This window comes from Strigops habroptila, chromosome Z (genome assembly GCF_004027225.2).
Source record: "Strigops habroptila isolate Jane chromosome Z, bStrHab1.2.pri, whole genome shotgun sequence".
NCBI lineage: Eukaryota > Metazoa > Chordata > Aves > Psittaciformes > Psittacidae > Strigops > Strigops habroptila.
The window spans coordinates 51,338,455-51,361,336 of NC_044302.2; the positions used below are offsets into that span (position 1 = coordinate 51,338,455).

The following is a 22,882-nucleotide window of genomic DNA, read 5'->3' on the forward strand; positions in this document are numbered from 1 at the left end:
CTTCGAAACCCTAGCTTGTGGGGGTGCAACTACTTCCTCATCCTCAGATGAGGAGGATGAAGATGATTCAAGTTCTGTAATATCCCCAGCGTGAAGGTCTCCAGTGATGCAGGGGTAAGAGTCAATGGGTGGTGTCTCTGTTCGGGTATGTTCAGAGTCATGGATCTAGTGTCACGCAGGCAGAGCTCAGCTCCTTGTCAGGGACAGGCTCAGTGCCTCTCCTTTCTATGTGGTACAGAAAATAGCACAATCTTTGTGCTTTTGGGGAAAAAACCCATGTTGGTTCAGCAGCAAAACATCACCATGAGAGTCCACTTACATTTGCAGAACTCTTGAGATTTTCTGTCTTGGATCAGCGGAGGGAAATCATTCCTGGCTCTGGGTCTGGAAGCAATTCCTCTGGTGACCCCTCTCTGACAATTGAAAGGGGCTGATAGCTGTGAACCCTCTTGTGTCTAGTGTCTTTGCTCTGCAGGGTACTGGTGACAGTAAAAGGCTACCACCTGTAAGGAATCCTCCAAAAATCTGCTTAAAGAACAAGGAGGTTCAGTTATACCTCCCTTAGCTTGTCTCTTTGGAAAAGGACCTGCAGATGGATCAGTAACCAGGGCACCGGCTGTCCATGAGACCACCACGCCACACCCAGGATCTGGTGACTCTATCACTTGAAGACACAGCATTAAAACAGCAATGTTTTCCTCCCCAGATGCATGATCACTGACAACAAGAAAGAGTCTGGCTTTTAAACACGCAGATTTGAAAAACATGCAAAAATGCAGATGTTGCCATTTTGGTGAAGAAATATGTTTTTGCCTCTCCCCAAAGAGACCATATACAAGAAAAGACTATTTTTTTTTCTTCTGGGAGAAACCATCATCTTTTTCTCTCAGGAACAAACACATTTCTGTATACTTTATGGTCTGACTTGAGGCTCTGCCTTGGAAAACTTCGAAGTCACTAAGCTGGAAAGACAGGGTCAAGCCCTTCATTTTTAAAAGTCTGCTCCATGTCCGCATTTTTTCAAATAGAAAGCTTAGATGACATGGCAAAAGGCTGTGCAAATCCATCTGAAAAACAGCATTTAAAAAAACATTCAGATTTGTAACAGACAATTATGAATCTCTGGAACTGATAGCACCTGTATTAGGAAATTGACTTCAGAAACAAGCAGACAGAAGTTGTGACATCTTTCCCAAAAGGAGGAGAGAAGAAAAGAGAGCCAGGTGATTACCACCTGACACCTCTCAAAACCCAATCAGACAGGAAACATCCTGGAACTTGGGAGACAAAAAGTTAATAATAACAAGGAGAGATTTCTTGGTTTGGCCTAGAAAAAGGTGAGCTTCAGCACGGACGTCTTTATAACCACCCCAGTCTCAGTGTCACAGTTTGCTGTAGGAAACACAGAAAGGATTTGGCAGTGGCCCTTCCCCCCCACCAGTATGTCAAAGGCCTATTTTGGTTTGGCTAGAAGGAGATTATTTTTCAGTGCAGTCCAGAAAAACAAAAAGAATACATCATGTCCATGTCTAAACTTCTCTGGATAGAAAACTCATCAACTAGTCAAAACCCAAATGATTCTCCTGAAAGCTATGGTGTCCTGCTGAGAGCAAGCTTTCAGGATACAACTGGCTCAAGTGCAGCCATTTGTTTTTTTGGAATTTTGTAAGCAGCGCTTTGGGATTTGATATGTTAATTCTAGGTCACCACTCAGCCTATTTTAAGATGATGATTTTATTATTCCTCTCACCTTCAACAGGAAGTAAACACAGTATTACAAACAATGGAGAACAATAATGTTCACTACCACATTTCCATGTAGACATCATGCAAACAAAACATATTTAGTTCTGGCGCCTCTGAAGACAAATTACTTCTTCTTCTTCAGCTTAAAGATGATTATGATGGGTGCAAAAGCGAAAGGATGAGAAACACCTAAAAAACCTGGGCCATAATATTACAGACAATGGGACTAAAGGGATGTCAAAAGGTCAGCTAATCCATCTCTGCCTCTGAGGCTGGATCCACTCTTCCTAACCCATTCTGGACAGCATAAACAGTTCACAAAATCCTCCAGCAAAAGCACTTCCACAGCTCATCCAGGCAAACCTATGCCCTGGTTTAAAAGGCTTATTGCTAGAAAGCTTCTTTTATTCTTGAACCCAAACTTCCGTTGCTTTAAATTTAAACCAACCCATAATGGGCACGAAGAATAATTCACACCTTTCTCCTCTGTGACAGCCTTTACACACTGAAATAAATACACTCAGGTCCCTCTCCTCAGTGTGCCCTTTTCCAACTAAACAAACCCAACTCTTACTCTTGCCGCTCATGTTCACAGAATCTTAAATTCATTTCATCTTACGGGTGATGTCAGGGTTGAAGAACAAAAGCACGAAAAAATCTCATGGAAGTATCAAGTCCCTCAGGGAAATTCAGGCAGCATGAGAAACTGAGACACAATTATTGGGGCTACATGCACTCCTGGAGTGGTTCCAGTAACCTCAGCACATTGGAAACAGGATGCATTGGACTAACTGGATGAAACAGTACGTGGTTTCACTGCAGTCAATAGGAACTTCTGCCAATGACTTCAGTGAGATCCAATCACTACCTAGTGCTTCACTAAGTAGAGAGGAAATATATAACGGGACAACAACAGAATAATTGTATTTCTGATGGTTAGTTTTCCAATACCGCTTTTCTCTTTTCTCCCAGGACACTGAACAAGGAAGGCAAGAGGAAACAGCAAGCAAAGTAAATGGCAAGCCAAGTAAATGGCAGAATGTTTTCTGGCAGTTCTGCTGTAAAAAGCAACCAAAACATTTGGGGGGTGCAGCACAAAGAAGGAGTGTGCATCCAGGGCCCCACATTCACCAGTTCAGGGTAAATTCCAGGTCAGATTTGTTTATTTTAGATCATTGTATGTGATTTGCTTTTAACCTTTTGAAGAACTTCAAGCCTGGAACTACTGCAGAAAAAGCACTGTAATGCAATTCTGTCTTCCAAAGCTGTAATTGTGCTTCCCTTATGATAAAGGATAAATGAATACTCCTACTGAAAGTCTCTGGAGCACATCCGCTGATTAAGATGTCACTTCTCTTGACTACAAAATTGGAGTCAATGGTAGCCTTTTTTTTCTGTGGGCTTTGGATCAGACTGTAATTCTACTGGAAATGGATGGCAAACCATTTAGGATGATGACACACCTAGCTTACAACTAGTAAGATAAGGATCATGCAGCAGTCTTCCCCCATGTTATATATTGCTGTTACCCTCCCCTGCCCATGGACTTAATACCAGTCATTAATCTACCAAAGAATGTACTGCCAGAGCAGCTCTTAAACTGATGATTAGCTCATAAGAGAAAGTCTTAGATCCTCAAAGGGATTCTGGCTGGCAGAAAGGCATTCCTTCAACATGCCAGCATTGCAAGGGAGCCCTATTTATACCTTTGCCTTACCTCCCACTTCTTCCCCTGTATCAGGGAAGAAAAGCAATACTTTTTGGAAAGAGAATCTTCCCTAGTCCCACCACTGCAAAACCAGCCATGCCCCTTCCTATCTGCCTTTCTCTGCAGATCACAACAGCAGAGCAAGAGAGTCATGTGTATCCTTTCTTTAGCTCAAGGCAGTCCTGAGGCTCCTCGGGGTGATTACTTTACACCAACCACACATCTCTACGAATGAGATGTAGAAAGTGAGGAGATGTGAAAGCGCGAAGAGACATCTTCACGCTCCCTCTTCTAGTCAAAATTCTCAGCCCTAAAGGTAAAGGCACAAAACCTTTGACTATGCCCAGAATAAGCTTTGTTTCTCTGCATGGAAAGTAATTTTCCCATCAGTCCCAGGTATTTGTCTGAGTTTCAAATTGAAATGGACAATGGGCTCCTTTGAGCTCTCTGTCGGGAGAAGGCGGCTTTACATCCACATCCCAAAGCCTTATTTAAGAAGGATACTGATTTCTCCCTCTTCTAGCCTGCTTGCAATTTCTCCCCAAATAATTCATTAGCAATGGACATGGACTGGACTATGTAAATATGAAGCAGTTACTACCTATACAAAGCAAGCTATCTCATAAATCACCTTGACTGAAGCTTACGGGAGCAGAGCCAGGCATAAACCAGTTCCCACCTGGAGGCTGCCCAAGTGTATTAGACACAGTATGGTATCTTGGCAAGAGGAGGAAAATTCTGACATTGAGAAAGTCACATAATGGATTCTGCTGGGTCCAAAGTACCTGAGAGAGTCTTGCTAACAGCTCTGGTGTTGTGACATATAAGATTCACACACCGTATTCCAGGTCCAAGACACAGTCTGGGAAAACATCTCCCACCATACTTCTTATGAGGCTCATCAGAAATGGCACTTCTTGGTGATTCCCCTTAGCAGAACACCTTCCTCACTACTCTGACATTATCTAACACACTTATGAACAGGAACTGCAATCCCAGTTGGGACCAGTAGCCCTTGTAAGCGAGGCTGCACACCCTGCCCTGACAAGAAGTTCATTTGGAGAGGATGAACTTAAAAAAAGGAAGATCAGAAGCCAATGAGCCTGCAAGACCTATGGCAGGTGTTAGGACTTCTAGCACAAAAGACGCAGGAGCATGCATCCCACACATATATTGTTCTCAAGAAGGTGAGATTTCAGATATGCAAATCCACTCAGGTAAACATCTCGTGCAGCCAAAAGAGATAAAAGACAAAATTTTTTTAATTTTACTCCAAAATCCACTGTTCTGCAGGTGGCAAAAGCTAAAGCAGACCCTTCTACTCTTTGCTGGCATACCTAGACCACATGAAACTTAAGCACAGAGAAATGTCAATTTAACACAAGCAGAAACTGAAGCTCTTTCTTGTCTGCAGTATTTCCGTAGTTAACAAGTGTTAGGCTGTCAAAAGCCTATGGACAGGGGGATATCACTTTGTCCAATTTATCATCTTTCATATTAGGTTGTTGTCAAGTTATCCATAGTTAATCAGGAGACAAACCAAGACAATAAACCAATAGCAGGAAACTCTATCCAAGGCATGCATTTCTATTCAATGGTTCTGACATAATGTACCAAAAGATAAAGGGAGAAGTCAACTTCTGTTTTATTTATGCAGTCACAGAACAATGGAGGATTTAATTTCTCTCTTTTCAGGCTGAAGTTTCCTTCTAAATGAAATGTCATCTTTCCTTACAAATGCAGTTGGCTCCTATCATTAACAACTCCCCTCGCTGGAGAAACAGATGAGGCAGTATTGCCAGGTCTTTCATTAACAGAAAAGCAAACTCGTTACGTACACTGGCTATGTTCTACAGGCTTTGGAGCCCACTCAGATGGTGACATAGGATGTATAAAGAAATTACTACAGAGGTAATATTTTTAAACTCCTAATTTCTATGCAGTATACTTACACTGCCCATTCCAGCTTCTCATTCTTGATTGAATTGTAGAGCGCCTGCAAAGAGAGAAATGAGATGGGATTATTGTTTGACCCCTGCTATACATACATTCATATCCTGAGGAAAATTACCTAATACCAGCAAGTGAGCTGTCTCTCACCCGGGAAGTATCATAACTGCTCATAGTAACACAAATCTCATCTAAGGAAAAAAAATCAGAATGCAGAGTTTGAGATTACACTTATTTTCTCAAGCAGGTTTTGGGGTTTTGTGGGCTTTTTTTAAATAACTGTGTTAAGTTTGCAAAAGCCACAAGTCTACAGCCTTGAAATTCAAGGTCCAATTAACTCCTGATAGTCAGTGAGATTTTTCTGTCACTGACTTTGATGGAGCCAAAATTTCACCATATGGGCTTACCTGTAAAACTATGCCAGAATAGCTATTCAAAGTCCCTGAGTCTCACAGACACCTAAATGCTTTCCCAGTCACACACCCAGACATAAACACATTCCATTTCTGAGTGCAAAACAAAATGAACAATAAGCAGCTTTTGTGCTTAAAGATCAATGTCTTGGACTGCTGCCTGCTAACATCATTACATTTTTAATTCATAGGAAAGATGCCAGTAGGTCTGACACCAAAGGTCGCAATTCTGTTGTTGATACCAAGCCTGCAAAGAAGAGTGCCTGGAAGCTGACTTTAGCCTGGGTGGATATCAGACAGTTGGCACGGATTTCTTTTGAGAGGAAGTAGGTACATCACTTGGATAAGTGTGCCTGATTTCAGCCCTCCAGGAGCTGATGCATAGGATGGATAAATGCCTGCTATTACTACAAGCTAATGGAATTCTTCAAATAGGCCACTTGACACAAGTGAAGTATTTTGGTATGGAATGTCCCTGATTCTCCCACTTAGAATCCACATTTGTAATCTACCTTATATACATAGCTAGATTTACTCCCTCTAGCACATAACTCCTACACAGCCTCAAAATATGTTAACGTGTAGAAGAACTGTTGGTGCACATGATTACCAAAAAGTAGCACATCAAGTATGAACAAGCCTGAAAATCACATACTATAATAGCTATGACATGTTCAACAGAAACATTAACATTTAAATAGCCTTAACTCTGACCCAAAACAAAAATAATTTGGAAAACTGAGGAGTTGAAACTAGTCCTGTGCATATGCCACAGCTGAACTTGCAATGAGAATCCCATGAGCATATCCCACTGTTCATCCTGTGATCCACTGGCTCCTTTCTGAATCTCGCACAAGCTATTTGAAGACCCTTAATACTCAGTTCTGTGAAAATCTGTCTCGATTGAACATACACAAGGAGGTCAAACATACTGGTACAACTCGCCTCACGCTCATGCTACACATGCAGCAACTTTTAGTCACAGTGTACCATAAAAGTAGATTTCTCAGAGTAACAGAACAGATATGACCAACAGGAGGAATTATCCCACATCCTACTTATACTGAGCTACAAGAAAGAGGTCTCCTAAACGCTAACAGGGCTTTGCTGCACTATTCATAGCAATATGATAAAATATTTCCAGCTCTATAGAGTTTTCACTATTTCTATATATCCTATCTTCTCTAAACTTGTATGAGAAGCTCAGATCCAAAGGCAAACAGCTGAAGGTAAAGGAAAGGGCATTGCTGGCAGTTTGTAGGCACTTCACTTAATTTTGTGACAGCTATCAAGAGATTTTAAGACCAACCTGCAAGAAGAGAGCAAAAGAAAGAGCTAATATTTCTCCTACCATGCAGCCAGCAGTCCAGGAGAATTAGACTCAACTCTGTTTTTCCACACAAGCTGATGCTAACCCTGATTCCCTAGGGTCACTCAATATTTTCTACCAGAAGCCACTATATTTATAATGATTTGGCCAGAGCCCTGATCTTATTCTTTGACTTGTTCTTTTCTTCCTACTATGATTACAATATTCTCTTACATTTTGAGCCAGAAAACTACTTTCAAATATAAGGCAAAGAGGCTGCATTTTTTCCCCAGTTGCCTTCTCATTTTTTCAGAAGCAGCATTTTTCTTGCCAGCTGGTTGGATGAGCTTCTGAAATGTAGCAAAAACCTGGCCTGGGTTACCAGAAACACCTTTTGCTGCTCTCTGGCCCAAATGCCTACAAGACTGGGTCACAACCTCCGAAAATGAACACCTGCCCTGGGCAGTAATGCTTTTTATCTGATTTTGCTAAGGAAGTCCCTGGTGATCATTATGGCGAAAGATCAGGACACACATAAGCAGCACTCCAGATTGGTTCAGGAACAACAAATGCCCCAGGTTTTTGCCTTGTGGCAAGTGACATGTGTTTGTCCTGATCTTTACTAATGAGCCAGACTCCATCTTCCTTCTTTAGGGAGGACACCAACCCAGTCATATGGCAAACATCTGATGAAGGACACAGTGTCCCCCGTAGAGCACCAAATACAGCCTTTAGAGAGTCTCTGCTATTTACAAAGATGAAAGAAAACCCTAGACAGTACCCACAGCCCAGGCAGCTATGTACAGGGCATATTTGGAGTGTCTACAGAGCGTGTCCAGTGAGACCTCAGTCAGTAGACCTCTCAAGGGATGGAGATACCTGAGTTCTCATGCCTGCACCCCAACTCAGCTCTCTGTCAGAGACTGCTGCCAGGCTGCACACTCATCACCTGTAAGAGCTGCTTTATGTTCTTTCTCCAAAACAATTTATGCTTTAACATTTTCCTGGTGTCTACTGGGCTCTCGCATGATCTGGGGAAGAAAATTTTCCTCCTCCTGTATTTTGCAACCAGTGGCAGACACGTACAGCCCAGCACCTGCTCTGTCATTTATTTCATGGCTGTTTCCCAAGGCCCTGATTCAGACAGCAGCTCTTTTCAGCAGACATTTCTCCAGAGTATGATTAAATCAAACAAACTTGGAGACAAGCACTTAAATGCTTCACTAGATTGCAACAAAGCTGATCAGAGATTATGGTAGGACATGACTTTCACTATACTTAACTAGCTGCAAGGACATATTTTATTAACTCACGTTTTCTCTCTGGGACCTGGGAGCAGGGGGGGAAGCTCTGCTTTAAAGTACTCTTATACACTTTGACAACAATCACAGCTTCTTACCTGCTAGCATGGCAAGTGCTTGGCAAATTTGCTGTCTAAACTAGAAAACTGGAAGCTGGACCACAACAGGGAATACCAGAACAAATATTGCATGAGTCTCATCTTCCAAGCTGGACCGGTACCACCTGGAAAGGGGAGAGACTTTCTATCTCTTTCAGCACCCGAGGCTACTGTAGGCAGGATCCAAACCCCCAGCTACCGACTACTCATCACTGTCTGACTTCACTGCTTCAACCTTTAAATACAATTACCAAGGCCACAAAACCTATTCCTTGCAGCTTTCCCCTCTCTGAGAATTGCTGACCTCTGGCTCCACTATACCTGAAGCTCAGCACTGCTCTAAGCTCCCTGGAGAAACTAATGCAGTTTTGAAATGAGAATAAAAGAAATTAACTGCTGTATAAAACAGAACAGCAGGGAACATCATCCAATTTGACTCTTAGCACACTGCAGTGTAAAAAATTAAAAAAAAAAAAAGGATTTATTATGTGTTTGTGGGATTTGTTTGTATTTGTTCATAAACTAGGAAAGAGACTAAGAAATTTACACTTTTTTTCTTTTTTTTTTTTCTTTTTTTAAATGGAAGGCTGTAACTCTGTGACAAACTGCTGAATTCCATCTTCATTTTCCCTTTGGTAAGCAGGTAGGTCAACCAAAAACCCAGATTTTCACAAGCTCTCACCAGCTGGTATTTTTATTCCAATTGGAAAGAGAAGCAAAACTATGCAGGGAGTGCTTTGAAAACTCCTGTTTATTTTACAAAGCTGGCAAGAGAAAAAGGTCACTCGCCATCCTCACCTCCCTCAAAACCTTGTCACATGCAGGAACCTCTGGACCCATTTAGACAGGCAGCTCTTGGCACCTGCTGACTGCTGGCCATGCTGTGAGTCAGCCTCTGCATGCAGAAGCAGTGAACAAAAGAAAGGCACAACCAGGTGTGCTTACAGGGACAAAGACATAATGAATTACCCAGATACTCTTGGTAAATCATCTAGGTAGCAAATAAGCACACGGTTCCAAAAGCCCAGCCAGCAGGGTGCACAATGTTGAAGAAGTCCTTGGGCACTGTGTGAGCCCTTCTCTCAAAGGGCAACACAGGGCTGGCTCTTGAAGCACGCTATTGACTTTCTGTACACACTAGCCCATCCAGAAAAGCCTCCCAAGAGAGGAAGTAGTACACCACAGGTATGCCTCACATCTGCTCCGGGCGCAAAATAGAAGGAGCCAGAAGCGCCTGAGTGTGAGTAGCTAAATGGGCAAAACCAAAACCGAGTTCAGAGAGCCAGCAGGGATGACCCAGACTGTCTTCTCCAGCTCGTGTTTCCCAGGCTTTCTGATTTCATACAATTATAGGATGGTTTGGGTTAGAAGGGACCTTAAACCTCATCTACCTCCAACCACCCTGCCATGGGCAGGGACACCTCACACTAGATCAGGTTGCTCAAAGCCCCATCCAGTCTGGCCTTGAACACTGCCAGGGATGGGGCAGCCACAGCTTCTCTGGGCAACCTGTGCCAGCGCCTCACTAGTCCCGCAGTAAAGAATTGTTTCCTTATATCTAACCTACATCTCCCCTGTTTCAGTTGTTGGGGGAATGGCCATCTGACCATTACAGGCAATACCCTGAGTGGCTTTTGCTGGCCCCGGAACAGGGATGCACTTGTGCTCTCTGACCTAAGCCACCATCCGCTGCAGCCACTGTGAGAAGAAGCCCTGCATGGGGACATTTCTTCTTTCCCTTCAGCTGGTAATGGCATGCTTGATTCCAGCCAAGGAAACCCCAGTCACACCTCTGTGCAAAGGTGTGCTCAGTCTTTGCTGTCATAAATGCTCAGTCAGGAGTTCGGCATCTCCCCCAGTCACTCACACCAGTCCATCGGCTCTGCGCTGGGATCACAGCCGTCAGCCAGGCACCACACCCAGCTCCCAGCATACACGGTTTATTGGAGGGAGAAAAAATAACAGAAGTAGCAGAACTCTATAAAAATTAAACAGGTTACAGAGGCAACAGATACAAGACACCACAGATGTCTGTATGCAGTCCTGATAGGTGTTAACATGCCTGTCCTTTGTACAAGGGTGTATCTCTGTATCACTGCTTTCTGCCAGGTTTGGATGAGGTGCGACACATCGCTATATACCACTCCCGGCTTGATGTTTCAGTGATTACCTGAAGGCTGACCTTCTCCTAGAATTGGTGCAGACCTACACTACTTCACAATCTCCTGTTTGCCACCCTCCCCCAAAATACAGATCTTGAAATATTCTCTTGTCCGCATGCACAGATCTGTAACACCTGGTGAGGCAAAGATAAGGGCTCTGGTCACTGAGTGTCTATAGCTCCTTGCCAGGCTCAAAGCCCACATACCCCAGTGTCTTGTGCATTTTCCCCCTTCTGATGACGATGCAGCAAGGATGCCAGAGTAGTACCCTGAGAAGCCCATGGGTTAGTGCACAGCACGGCATGTCTGCCGATATCGCTCTCAATTTCAAATTCCACTGGTTTGTACAACAAATGTTCTTCTAACAAGCCAGCATACATTATTCATAAAACAGCACAGAGCTGTTCGGCAGCATATGGAACTGATGAATGTTGTTTTGGTGTGGGTGGAGATAGGGTTGATAGGAATGTTTTAGGGGGAAGGAAAGGAGATCATTTCACCCAGGGAATTTCAAGTGCGTCACCAACTGGAGGAGAACATTTCTAAGAGAAACTCCTCTGTTAAAAATCTGGTTTGTATGGAGAAGGAGGAGGAGGGGGAGAAAGAAAAAAAAAGCAAGGAAAGATTGTGCCAGATATATCATCATAAAAAAGAAAAGGATGGCTAGCTGGGGCTCCTGAGAGCCAAGAAATTAATGCTACAGAAGAAATGCGTCCTCTGTAAAACTGATACATGGGGGCTGCTAGAAAAGATTTGTTCTGTACTTGCTGGAGTGCTTCATCAGTGTTATTGGTAAAGGCAGCATGCTGCATTATTATGGGTGAACAGAGGAAAGCCTAGAGAAGTGTTTCTCAATAGTGGAGCACCTACACAGCCTACTTCAGAAATTGTTTTACTGGCCCTGTGCATTTGCAGGAAGGACAGGCGCAAGCGCTCTGCAATTCCGACCATGGCTGCAGAAAAACAATCTGTCCAGAGGAGAGACTGCTGAGCACACTGGGTCACACGGACAATCCTAAGGTTGTCTGACTCACCTTGCATGCAACCAGAGAACAACGGTAATCAATTCACAGCATTCTTTTTGCAGGTTCTCCTCCTGGCCTGCGGCTGTGGTACATGCCTATAATACGCTCCTGGGATGCATCAGGTAGCAGAGCCTGTATACACAGATGCATGTGTGTATATATGTGCACACAGAAGCACTACCTGATGTTTTTCAAGCAGATGATAGGTCCTTGGGCTACCTAGCTTCTTTGACGCTAGCAGCACGCAGACCTCATATGCAAGCACCATGTTGGTACTTCGTTCACACTGTCTAGAGCATGATGGTATTTAATACTCTCTAGCTCAGCAAAACAGGCTGAGTCACATAAGTGCAAAGTATCAGACGAGTACGTTTCTGAGGCACAAATGGGTTAAATCTGTCTCCTGTCCTTAGTCAGCTGAACTAGTTACAGAAACAGATCTTGAGCATTGTAATTACTTTGTATGGGGAGCAGATAAAATACAAGGCAGTCCAGACACAAAGGGGGAAACACATCGACAGAAATACGGAAGAGGGCAAGTCAACAAATCATGCCCTGCTTGAGACTGGGGGATCTACACGGTGCCACTGTCCAGAAAGTCCAGCCTAGAACTGAAGAAATTTCATGAGAGGTAATGTAAAAGAACAGACACAGAGACTTACACTATAAAAAGACCTCCTTTTCCATGCTGCCTATTAGCAACTTTCATGTCTTTTCCACCAACACATCAGTACAGAAGAGCTAAAGCTCAAATATAAATCAGTTCTCTAAATCAGTGACATCTTAGCAAAATAGATGGGCAGACAAAGAACAGAAGGGGAAACAGACATATGGAAGGAACAGGACTGCCCAAAATCACAAGACCAATCAGTGGCAGAGCTGCTTGTCATCTTGTCAGTTGGGCCGGCATCACTGATGGGCATGCAGGAATCTTCTCAGCCCTCCGTAATACAGCTTCTACAAGTCTTAGACACTACACAGATACAAATACTTCTGTATGAAAGAACGAAACAGCACTAAAACCCAAAGCTGCAGAATGCTTCCCAACTTACGGAGCTAGGCAGAAGAAGAAGTGGGTAACTCACACAGCACTCAGGAGTCAGAAACACAAATCCCACAGAGGGATGAGCACAAAGCGTTCATTACTGCAGTAGCTAACTAACTGTGTTAGACACCATCCCTGCCCTGGAGACATTACACCATGCATAGACAGGGGACACAAAAGCCTGGGAGAGAGAACAGAGGTACAGAGATTATGTGACTCACCCAATGTCAAAAGACCGAAATTTCCACCACATGCAAAGATTTTTTGTAGATAAATCCTCCCACCAAAGACCATGCAATTATTTCCATGCCTAGTGTGAAAGTGATCACAAGAGCAAGGTCCCAGAGCATCTGCAAGATGCAGCCGTTACTTTGCCATTTGCTGAAGTAGCAGATACTGCATCAGGAACAGCCTGAGAACGATGGCCATGCTATCTCCCCACCACAACCTTAGCAGTACACTATTTCTTAGTTATGGTCAATAAGGCCCTCAAAAAAGAGGTTCCTGAAATTGGACTGGATAGAATACTTCATTTATTTTATATGCATCACTCTGTGATTAAAGCTTTGCAGCTGAGACTCTGAAATAACCATACAACCTGTAAACCAGCAGAGAGTGATCTGCTAGGAACTACTGTGCAGAATTGGGTTCTTTTCACCATAGTAGAGGAGGTTTCCCTCAGGACAGATACGAGATTTAGGGAAAAGACAGTATAGGAAGATCCATGCATGTGTCTGCTTGTTTGTGTACACACGGACACAAGACATGGTTAAATGCCTTTGGCTGATGCTCTGAAATATTTCAGCCTCATTCAACACACCTTTGCAAATGGTGCAAATATATCTTCTATTCCCAAGGCAGAATCAATCTGCAGCAGGAATGAAATTAGAGGCATATTCAGTCACTGCATAAAGTTCATCCAGCCCTTGGAGACACGGAGCACCTTTGAGAGGCAGACAGCTATTAAAGCTCTTGCCAGGGGTTCCCAGGTGCCTCTCAGTTATTGAGCGGGAGCAAGGAATGAGGAAAGAACAGATACTGCATGGAGTGGGGGTTGTTTGCCTAGGGATGGGCAAGGAGATGGTGCACACAGCCACTGTAGCAGCCGGGCACAGCGTGTGCTACCAACCACTACAATATACTAATATATTCCTATAAACACACAAGTGATGCCTTCTTAATAAACACTTGACGGAAATATTTAATCATGCATGCAAGAGAGATGATATTTTTACCTAGCACCCACACCTACTGAACCACAGAGCTGTAGAGAAGGAGCAAAAACTATTTTTCTATGGAAGAGCATTCCCATTAGACAGATGATCTCAAGGACATCACTTGCCAACTCCGGCTGCTTTCCCGAGAGCAGAGCTCCAATTAGCATTCTCACTAGCAAGTTTTCACTGTTTACTATTGCACCAAGCTCAGTGACAGAGCATTCCTCCAAGAATCGATCACTATCACACACCAGACCTTTTTCACCTTCAAGTCTCTCCTCAAACCCAGAGATTTCTTTTCTGACCTGACAGCAATTCTGTGATCACTGCAGATCATTCAGAGCCCTTAATTCCTGCAGAGTGTAACCTTTTCAACACCGCCACATCCACTCCTAGCCAAGAGAAACACTATGAATATTTAGTTATTTACCTTGCTTTCTTTAGTAGAAAACTCAGAGGAGTTGGAGATTTTCATAGACTTTGACCGATGGGACTGCCGCCAGAGAGATTCTTCTCGGGAGTATTTCACCGAACCTGTGGCTCTCACCCGGACTTTGCTGGTGCTCTGAACACTGTTAACTCCAATCATTTCCAAAAGTGAGTGTATAGGATGGGAAGAAGGAATGCTAATGGCACTTCCCAATCCCCTGCAGAGGAACTGGAAAAGGTTATGTCTGGAGAGCCCAGGCTCAAGCAATCAGTGTTTGCTTAAACCACACTAGGCTGTTTCCTCCAGCATCTTCAGGCACACTGTTTGGAGCCAGCCTGATTGTTCCAGGCATTGCTCACGTCACTGGATGGTTGAGGGGGGGAGAGAGGGGGAAGAGAGAAAAAGAAAAAGAAGAGGCTGACAGAAACTCCTCCCCTGCTCCACTCCCCTCTCCAGCATCGACTCCCCCTTCATACACACACCAACAGTGAGAGAGAGAGAGGTGTGGAGAAAGATGCTGGAACAAATGCCAGCAGATCAAGCAAGAGATTCATTTTCAGTTCACACGGCCACACTTCCCTGCCTGCATCAGCCTGCCATGCTCATTACTGCCTGCAATAACAAAGGACACTGTAAAAAGAGTCTTCAATCACCTGGCAGCTACAGGCTTCTGAATGTGAGAAATATGGATGGATTCCCAACACACTGGAGAATCAGGTGAAAGCCCACAGCACCATAACAAAGTTCTGGCAAGCCGCAGAGAGATGCCCCAGCAAACTTCCACAACTCTAAGCATATGCACTTATTAGCCAGAGTCCTTAGGGTGCCTTCCCTGGGGGCAAGGGACAGCGAGATCACTCTCATGCTGTACAAGGGGCTTAAGGGAAAACAGATGACTTTCCCTAGGTGATCAGTGGAAACCAGTGGCAGAGTTGTGAGCAAGCAGCTGGGGACCCATCTCCTTCCTCAGCATCCAGAGAGCAGTAGCTCCATGAGCAAACCACATGCGCCAGCAGCAGACTCTGCAAGTGATGCAGCTCCCAAGCAGCACCCTCTTCCTCCCCTGCAGCTAACCCATGCCACCCAATGATGGGAGGGCCACTGCCATGGCCCATGCACACCAGAGGCACCACTCCAACTCATGGGAGCCTGGCTCCACAGGTCAAGCACGCTTCTGACACCTGGAGCCGCTCTTCCCCATGCAGGGGGTGAGCAGGCCAATGCCAATAGCAGCCAGTGCTCTTGCCAAGCTCTATAAGAGAGAAGAGAGGTGTTTACCCCAACGTTGCAAAAGCACCATCATTTCTGGCTCCTGGATACCCAGAGCACAGCAGACTGTGCATTGCCATGGCAACCTCATCCGACGAGAGAGAGAGATCTCTGCTCTGCTCCACATGGGGTTATTTCAGCTGCTGCACGCTGGGGCAGGTGGAGCAGCTCCTGCAAGCACCAAGGCAGAAGGGTGTGAGGGGGACATCACCCTGAACTCAGAAGAGGGAAACAACTTGCGCAGAGGGAGCACAAGGAGATCAGGCTAACACAGGTTCAGCAACCTGCCCCAAGCCTAAATTGACTATGAACCACCAGTGTGCCCTTGTGGCCAGGAGGGACAATAGTATCCTGGGGTGCATCAGGAGGAGTGTGGCCAGCAGGTCGAGGGAGATGATCCTCCCCTCTACTCGACTCTAATGAGGCCACATCTGGAGTATTGTGTCCAGTGCTAGGCTCCTCACTACAAGAAAGACAAGGAGCTACTGGAGAGGGTCCAAGAGAGGGCCACAAGGATTATCAGGGGACTGGAGCATCTCTTCTGAGGAGAGATTGCAGGAGCTGGGCCTGTTTAGTCTAGAGAAGAGAAGACTGACAGGGGATCTCATTAATGTATAAAATACCTCAAAGGTGGGTGTCAGGAGGATGGTGCCAGACTCTTTTCAATGGTGCTCAGTGACAGGACGAGGAGCAATGGCAATGAACTAAAACACAAGAAGTTTCACCTCAACATGAGGAAGAACTTCTTTACGATGATGGTGTCAGAGCACTGGACCAGCCTGCTCAGGGGGGTCGTAGGGTCTCTGTCATTCAAAACCCGCCTGGGCACATTCCTGTGTAACCTGCTCTGGGTGACCCTGCCTTGGCAGGGGGTTGGACTGGATGATCTCCAAAGGTCCCTTCCAACCCTAATAGTTCTGTGACTCTGTGCCACTAGCCCAGTAGACAGGGCAAAGCCAGGAGGAGTGGGGTCACAGTCTGGGAGGAAACCAGAGCCTCTCGTCCCACCCCACCAAGAGGTACAGGGAGCTGCAAGTCTGTGCATGCAGCCAGGGACAAGGGGTCACTGCCCAGGCGCACCAGTGAGAACATCCCGCGCTGAAACACATTTGACAGACAAAAGGTGGGTAACAGGACTCTAACCCCACTTACGCCTGAGTCTCATCCAGTGCCAGTCAAGCCATGCTAATGCAGAGGAAGAGTCTGCTCACTCTGCGTTGTGTGCACAACAGCATGCAGGAGTAGGTAAGAAACAGATGAACTGAGTGGGCTTTTCCCCTGGTTACACTTTCTCAGCCTCTTGCAATCAGGGATTTACATCCTTAGTGGGCAAGTTATGGTCCTAACTGCAGTAGGACGTTATGGTCCTAACTGCATTTCCGCTCATAAAAGAAATTGCTGTGTCCCCAGTATGCAGCAGCCTTGTAGTCAGCAGTCACCCTCTGCTCATGTTACTCTCACGGATGGTATAGGTGCAAATCCTTTCCATAGACTGCAATAGGTGTGGACCATGCTGAAGGACAATAGTCAAGTGCAACAATGAACAAGGAACCTAAATATCAAAAACTGTCCCCGGTGTGAGAAACTTCTGATTCCCCACTGTTCCTACCTCTGTCCTGCTTGAGGTGCAGGCTTCTTCCCACCTGGCAAACAGGCAAAGAGCATTTTCATTTCCATGACAGTCAGGTCTAGCAAACCCATCCCTATCTCACACATTAAGATTAAATTCCAGGTGTGCTCCAGCCTTTTTACACAAACCTGTCACTGGTAAGGGGTACCTGAAGGATCAGAGGACCCTTTTTCTCTGGCAACAAGCAAGTGCATGCTTTAAGTTACTTGTGCCACTTCCCAGAAAAGGTTTTATGTTACTTAACCCATCTGAAATTATCCACTGCTACTGGAAAAGCTTTCCAAATAAAACCTCTTCTTAGAGGAAATTTTCACTGAAAACAGCTCCAGATGAGCTAAGCAGCAGGCCCCGACAGGTGCTACGTAAATGGCCACAAATCACTCCCTATCCTCACAGCCCCCTGCCTAGCTGATTATTCTTGTTCTTCGATTTATAAGGCCACCTCCCCAAGCACTCTCAACATCTGAAATAATTATATCCCTTAAATATCACACACGGACCTAGGCCAATGTGCATTACACAGAGCCATTTCATTATAAACACAAGCTAGACTTAATCACGGCAAAATTTCTGTTGCCCACAGCTCAGCACTATCACTGCTATCTAAGTGTAGAAGTTCTCTACCTAGCATCCTCTGAGCTGAGGTAAGCAGATCCTCAGGCAGGACAGGAACCTTAATTCACGAGGAAACAGGTCCGGTTCAGCTGTAACCAAGCAGCAGTCCAAAATGCCCTGGATGACAGGATGCATCTTGTTCAATTTTATTTTTTATTTTTCCAATGGAATATTGAAAACTCTTTTCAGCTCACACTCTCCTAAAGAGAGAGCCTCCTGAGATCATGCTTTTGAAGCCTTAAATGTCTTCAGCTCAGGGATTTGGCCCAGATATCATCAGCGCCCCTGATTTTCCTCTGCAAGTGACAATACACCTCGTACTCCTGACGGAGCCAGTAGCCTGCATACATAGTGACTGTCATCCTCTGGCGAAAGACCACTCTTCAATGTTAGAGAAGTCCCACCATTTTAGAAATCAGCATGCACACAGGATTGATTTCTGTCTGTAACTGAGCAACAGGGATTTCTGAAGGAGAAGTGGGTTGTTAACATAAATAGAGGGATAGAAGGGATTTTTTTTTATAGAGGGGCTGAAATGACTGTGCAATACCAGAAAAATCAAAGCTGTCCACACCCAGGAGACCCTCCAGGTCTCAAGAAGACATGATCTTCTCCTTGATCTGAGGCCAGCAAAGTGGTGGGAAAGGGGCAGAATGCAGATATTCAGTCAGTATTTAGTCTAAACAGCCCAGTGACACCACTGGGGTGACCAAAAGAATGGAGACCCTGTTTATGGACCTTCCCTACCAGCAGCTCTAAGCAGCAAACCACAAACCAGCAGAAGAATTTGAAACTTCTGGCCAAAACAGATGCAGGAGAGGAAGAAAACCAGAGTGTCTATCTACTGCTCCTTCCATCTCACCCTTTCAAAGCCACCCAAAACCTTTTTACCTGTCACAGGCACTACAGCAGACTACATCACCCATAAAGGAAACAGGCAGCCATTCCAATTTACTGTGCAATAAACTCCTTCCCACCTCTTCCTCCCACCAGTCAAGTTTCCCTGGGAGTCCAAACATACTTAGCCTTTGCTTGGTCCTCCTAAGTCATTCAGCAAACCAACAACAGAAGATGAAAAGCTACGGAATTCATAGTGAAATTCAATACTGGCTTTTAGGGACCAAGCCCAAGGACCGCATTATTGTGTCTAAAGAACTCCAATGTCCTCACACAAAGCCGCAAGAATCCATTAGCATCATTTAAGCCTGATCCCAGTGACAAAAAATACCAACAACAAAAGCCAACAAAGTGCATAAACGCGCACACATCAATTACCTAAAATATACTTTCAAGAACCAGTAACAAATTTGTGCAGCACAGAAAAGCAGCATTTTAATGCTGGTATTAAATACTGTTTGTTAAATAAACAACATTAAATCTTTCATAAGATTTCTTTCCTTCTTCCTTCACTGTTGATTTTTTCTTCTCCCCAAAATGGACAGGGAGGGGAAGGTGAATTCTGCTGAATAAGCTACTTATACACGATGGTTACAGAACTAGAGCTTAACAACTGATCAACAGTAACATTATTGAACTGACATTCCTCTGATATTACGATAATGATTTCTGTGGTCTGCTGACTAGAGGGAGCTGACAATCAAGATTAAATCTAAATGCCTCCAACTGCCATCCCTGTAAACAGCAGAAATACTAGAGCAATCACTTCATTTCTACAGGCGTAAGCAACCAGGTCAAAAGGAATCCTAACAGGGTAACAGCAGGTATGCTGGGAAAATGATATTGACTGAAGATTTCAAAATGATTAACCAAAATTATCCACCTAGCTCCTCGACCAACCACGGTGCATTATTACCAGACATTTACAGAGATCCTGGGGTTTATCCCAATCTGAATTTACCAGCAAAAAACATCCGTTGATGTCCTCGAGAAAGAATCATTAATTTTCTTATGGTTTATATTCTAGTACATACACCTGTGCTGTAGGCTCCAAAGGAATCCCTGGGGATGACTCTGATTTCTCTTACAATACGGAAAGCAATCCTTACAATGAGAGCAGTCAAATTACTACAGCCCAGAAAGCCATCCCATGTCAACTATGCTATTGCAGCTGCATAAGCATGTGCTCTTAGACCACCGTAATTCATAGCATCAGGAAAACACAAGCATTGCTCCTATGTCCTCATGAAGGCAACTGAAGTCTATACGTTCTATTTTATATGAGAAGCAGCCTAAAAGCGCATCCACAACCAGCTGGCTTGTGATCATAAATACAAGCCTTTATTACTGACTTTTACATTACTAAGCCCCTAAAAGCAAGCAGAGTAACAAAACTATATTGGCTAGTGGAAGACCAAATCAATCCTGATATCACTGTATCTCTCTGGGATCTTGCTTCATCTTAAGCCAAAAGAAACCATTCCTAAGAAAAATGCCCTGCTGAGAGTGGTGGGAGACCACAGGTTTAATGAAAACAAGCTCCTTGATAAATAACAGGGATGCAAAGAATTTTGCCCCCTTAATCCTGATTAGCATTTCAAATGAAGAGATGCCATTACTCATTTTCATTTCCTTGCCGCATACCTGAAAACAGCTCTGTGTCACAGACTAGCTGTTGTGTTTCCTGGCAAAGCACTACAGTCTCCAAGGGAAAAAGTTTCTCCTCCTGAATTTCTCTTTTTAGGAAAACTATCCTCTACTGTCAACAGAGCTGACAGAAATTAAGTGACCCACATAGTAGGCACGAACTAACACAGACCACCAAGTTCTTCACGTTAAAGGTGCCAAACATACCTACAGCTACAGCAGCACCTCAAACAAATCAATAAAAGCACCAAAAGCCCTAAAACTCACAGCTATGACATAAATCCACAGGAGGCAAACCAAGCACTGCTGCAAAGCCTCCCAGTTCACTCAGATCAGCTGCAAACAACCCATTCCTCTGTCCCTGCAGTGGGCATGCTTAGAGTCAACAACACCGAAATAAACCCCTCAACCACCCAGCACTCCCCCAGAGATGTGCATAAAAAGCCAACCACCCTGCAATGCTTCCCTCTGATTCTGACAGCAAACACAATAACACCACAAAGGAAAGGGAAGGGGGGAAGAAAAGGAGGGGAAAGGAGGAGAAGGAATCAAGGCCACCCTGAGAACCACACAGGTTTCAGGTACGTGTCGTCGATGCTTGCAAGTGTTGCGTCGTAGAAGGAGCAGCTCCGGGAAATAGGCTTGATAACCTTTGACATCCTTTTCCATCACAAATGCATGTACCTATGGCGTGATGCCCAGCTGTCTTGCCCGAAAAGCAGGCGAAATCCTTCCTAAGCCCCACGACTCCTGCCAAAGCCCATTTGTCAGCAGGGCAGAAAATAGGTGGCTTGGGTTTGCCCCATGTTTGTACCAGGACCTTACAAATACTTCATAACCCAAGGAAGCATGACTTAGGAAGGAAATTAAATGTTCCATCTAACATCACGGGAAAGGAGGAAAAAAAACCAAAAACCCAACAACATTTAAGGAGCAACCAAGCACTCCTGCTCGAAAGAAAACAGTGAAACTAGGTCAGAGAGAGAATAGTACAATGTCATTTGAAAAGCGTGATAATGAACTGAAGGAAGGAGTACCAAAGATTTATACAGCAATAATTCTAAAACTGATGGAAGTAATGTTTTCTCCTCTACTCTTTTTTTTTTTTTTTCATTTTTAAAAATATGGTATAAATTATATTCCTACTCCTCCTTCCCTCGAGTTGCAGCGCAGAACTTAAATTTCAAGCAGATCAGTGGGTGGAAGATCAAAGAATGTTTTTCAGAATTTGTTTTCTACCTACATGGAAGTGGGAGTAATATGTCATAGGGACCAAAATGTATGTGTGACATTGTATTAGAGATTTCCCAGCTCAAAAAGTGCCCAAAATTCATCCTTTAAAGTGGCAGAGCACATCATTCCTGGAGACTACCAGTCTGCATCCTCCGCAGTGACAGCACAAGAAATGGGAAGCTCTCAACAGCTCTCAACAGTGACATTAGTCCTCAGGAGCTGCTAAGTGTTTCAGTTAAACCAGGGGACAACTGACAGCCTTGGCTAGCTGACAGTCTGGAGAAGCTAAACATCAAGTGATTCACTAGCCTGCTCAACCTGGCCGAGACACTACAGAGACGTTGCCTCCACAGATGAAAATTAACCCCCCAGACATTCATTAGGAGCCTGGTATTGAGCCATGTAATTGCAGCTAGTAGTAATGGAAATTCTTAGCTGACTCTCCTTGGGTTTCACTCCTTGCTGACACAAAGGTGATGAGCTAGGTGAGATCTTTTGAGTAACAATCAGCAAACAAAGAGATGAAAGCTTGGAGAAGCAAAAATAATTCAGAGAAATGCAGATCATGAAAGCAGAAACAGGCCCATCCTGAAATGCCTGCTTCCTAAGGAGATTAGCAATCCCTAGTGCCAGCCCTAGACCACACAGAGGAATCCTTATTCCTGCATCACCATCACAAAATTTTATATTATAAGCCTTTTCTAAAGTTCTGCTTTCTCTGCTCAGGGACAGAGAGTTGGTGGAGAGCATTAAGCTTTTGTTACTATCTTATGTTGCTTTCCTCAACACAATACCTGGGTTTATTTGACTTGAGAGAAATGCAGAGATCTCAGACATTTCTCTTTATATGCATTGAAGCAGGTTCCTGGAATGCAGAAAGAAAATACACCTATTTGCATTTCAACAGGACAGAAGGGGTGTTAGGGTCTGTGATACCCGTGGGATCCGAAGCAATGCATGCACCATCATAACCTGGTTTAATTCACAGTTCTGTACAGGCATGCTTTACCTGGTTATTACTCTTAGATGGGACAAACAACACACAAAAAAATTGCAACCCAAAGGAAACAAAGGTTATTATAGCAGAAAGTTCCTCACTGAGGATGGAGGGGAGTGAACACAAACCAGGTGTTCCCTTCAGTCACTATGGCTCTGTGGCTCTTCGGAGACTGAAAGGAAATTATGCT

The 22,882-nt window shown here is 44.3% G+C and overlaps 1 protein-coding gene across 3 annotated transcripts in view; it reads right to left on the bottom strand.

Moving 5' to 3' along the window:
• The window catches only part of PSD3 (pleckstrin and Sec7 domain containing 3), a 112,031-nt gene that overhangs the window by 30,020 nt on the left and 59,129 nt on the right, over positions 1-22,882 (bottom strand). For all 3 annotated transcript variants that reach the window (XM_030470601.1, XM_030470602.1, XM_030470603.1), the window contains one exon: positions 5,407-5,450. In XM_030470601.1, the coding sequence (XP_030326461.1) occupies positions 5,407-5,450 (44 nt within the window). The remainder of the gene's footprint in view (positions 1-5,406; positions 5,451-22,882) is intronic.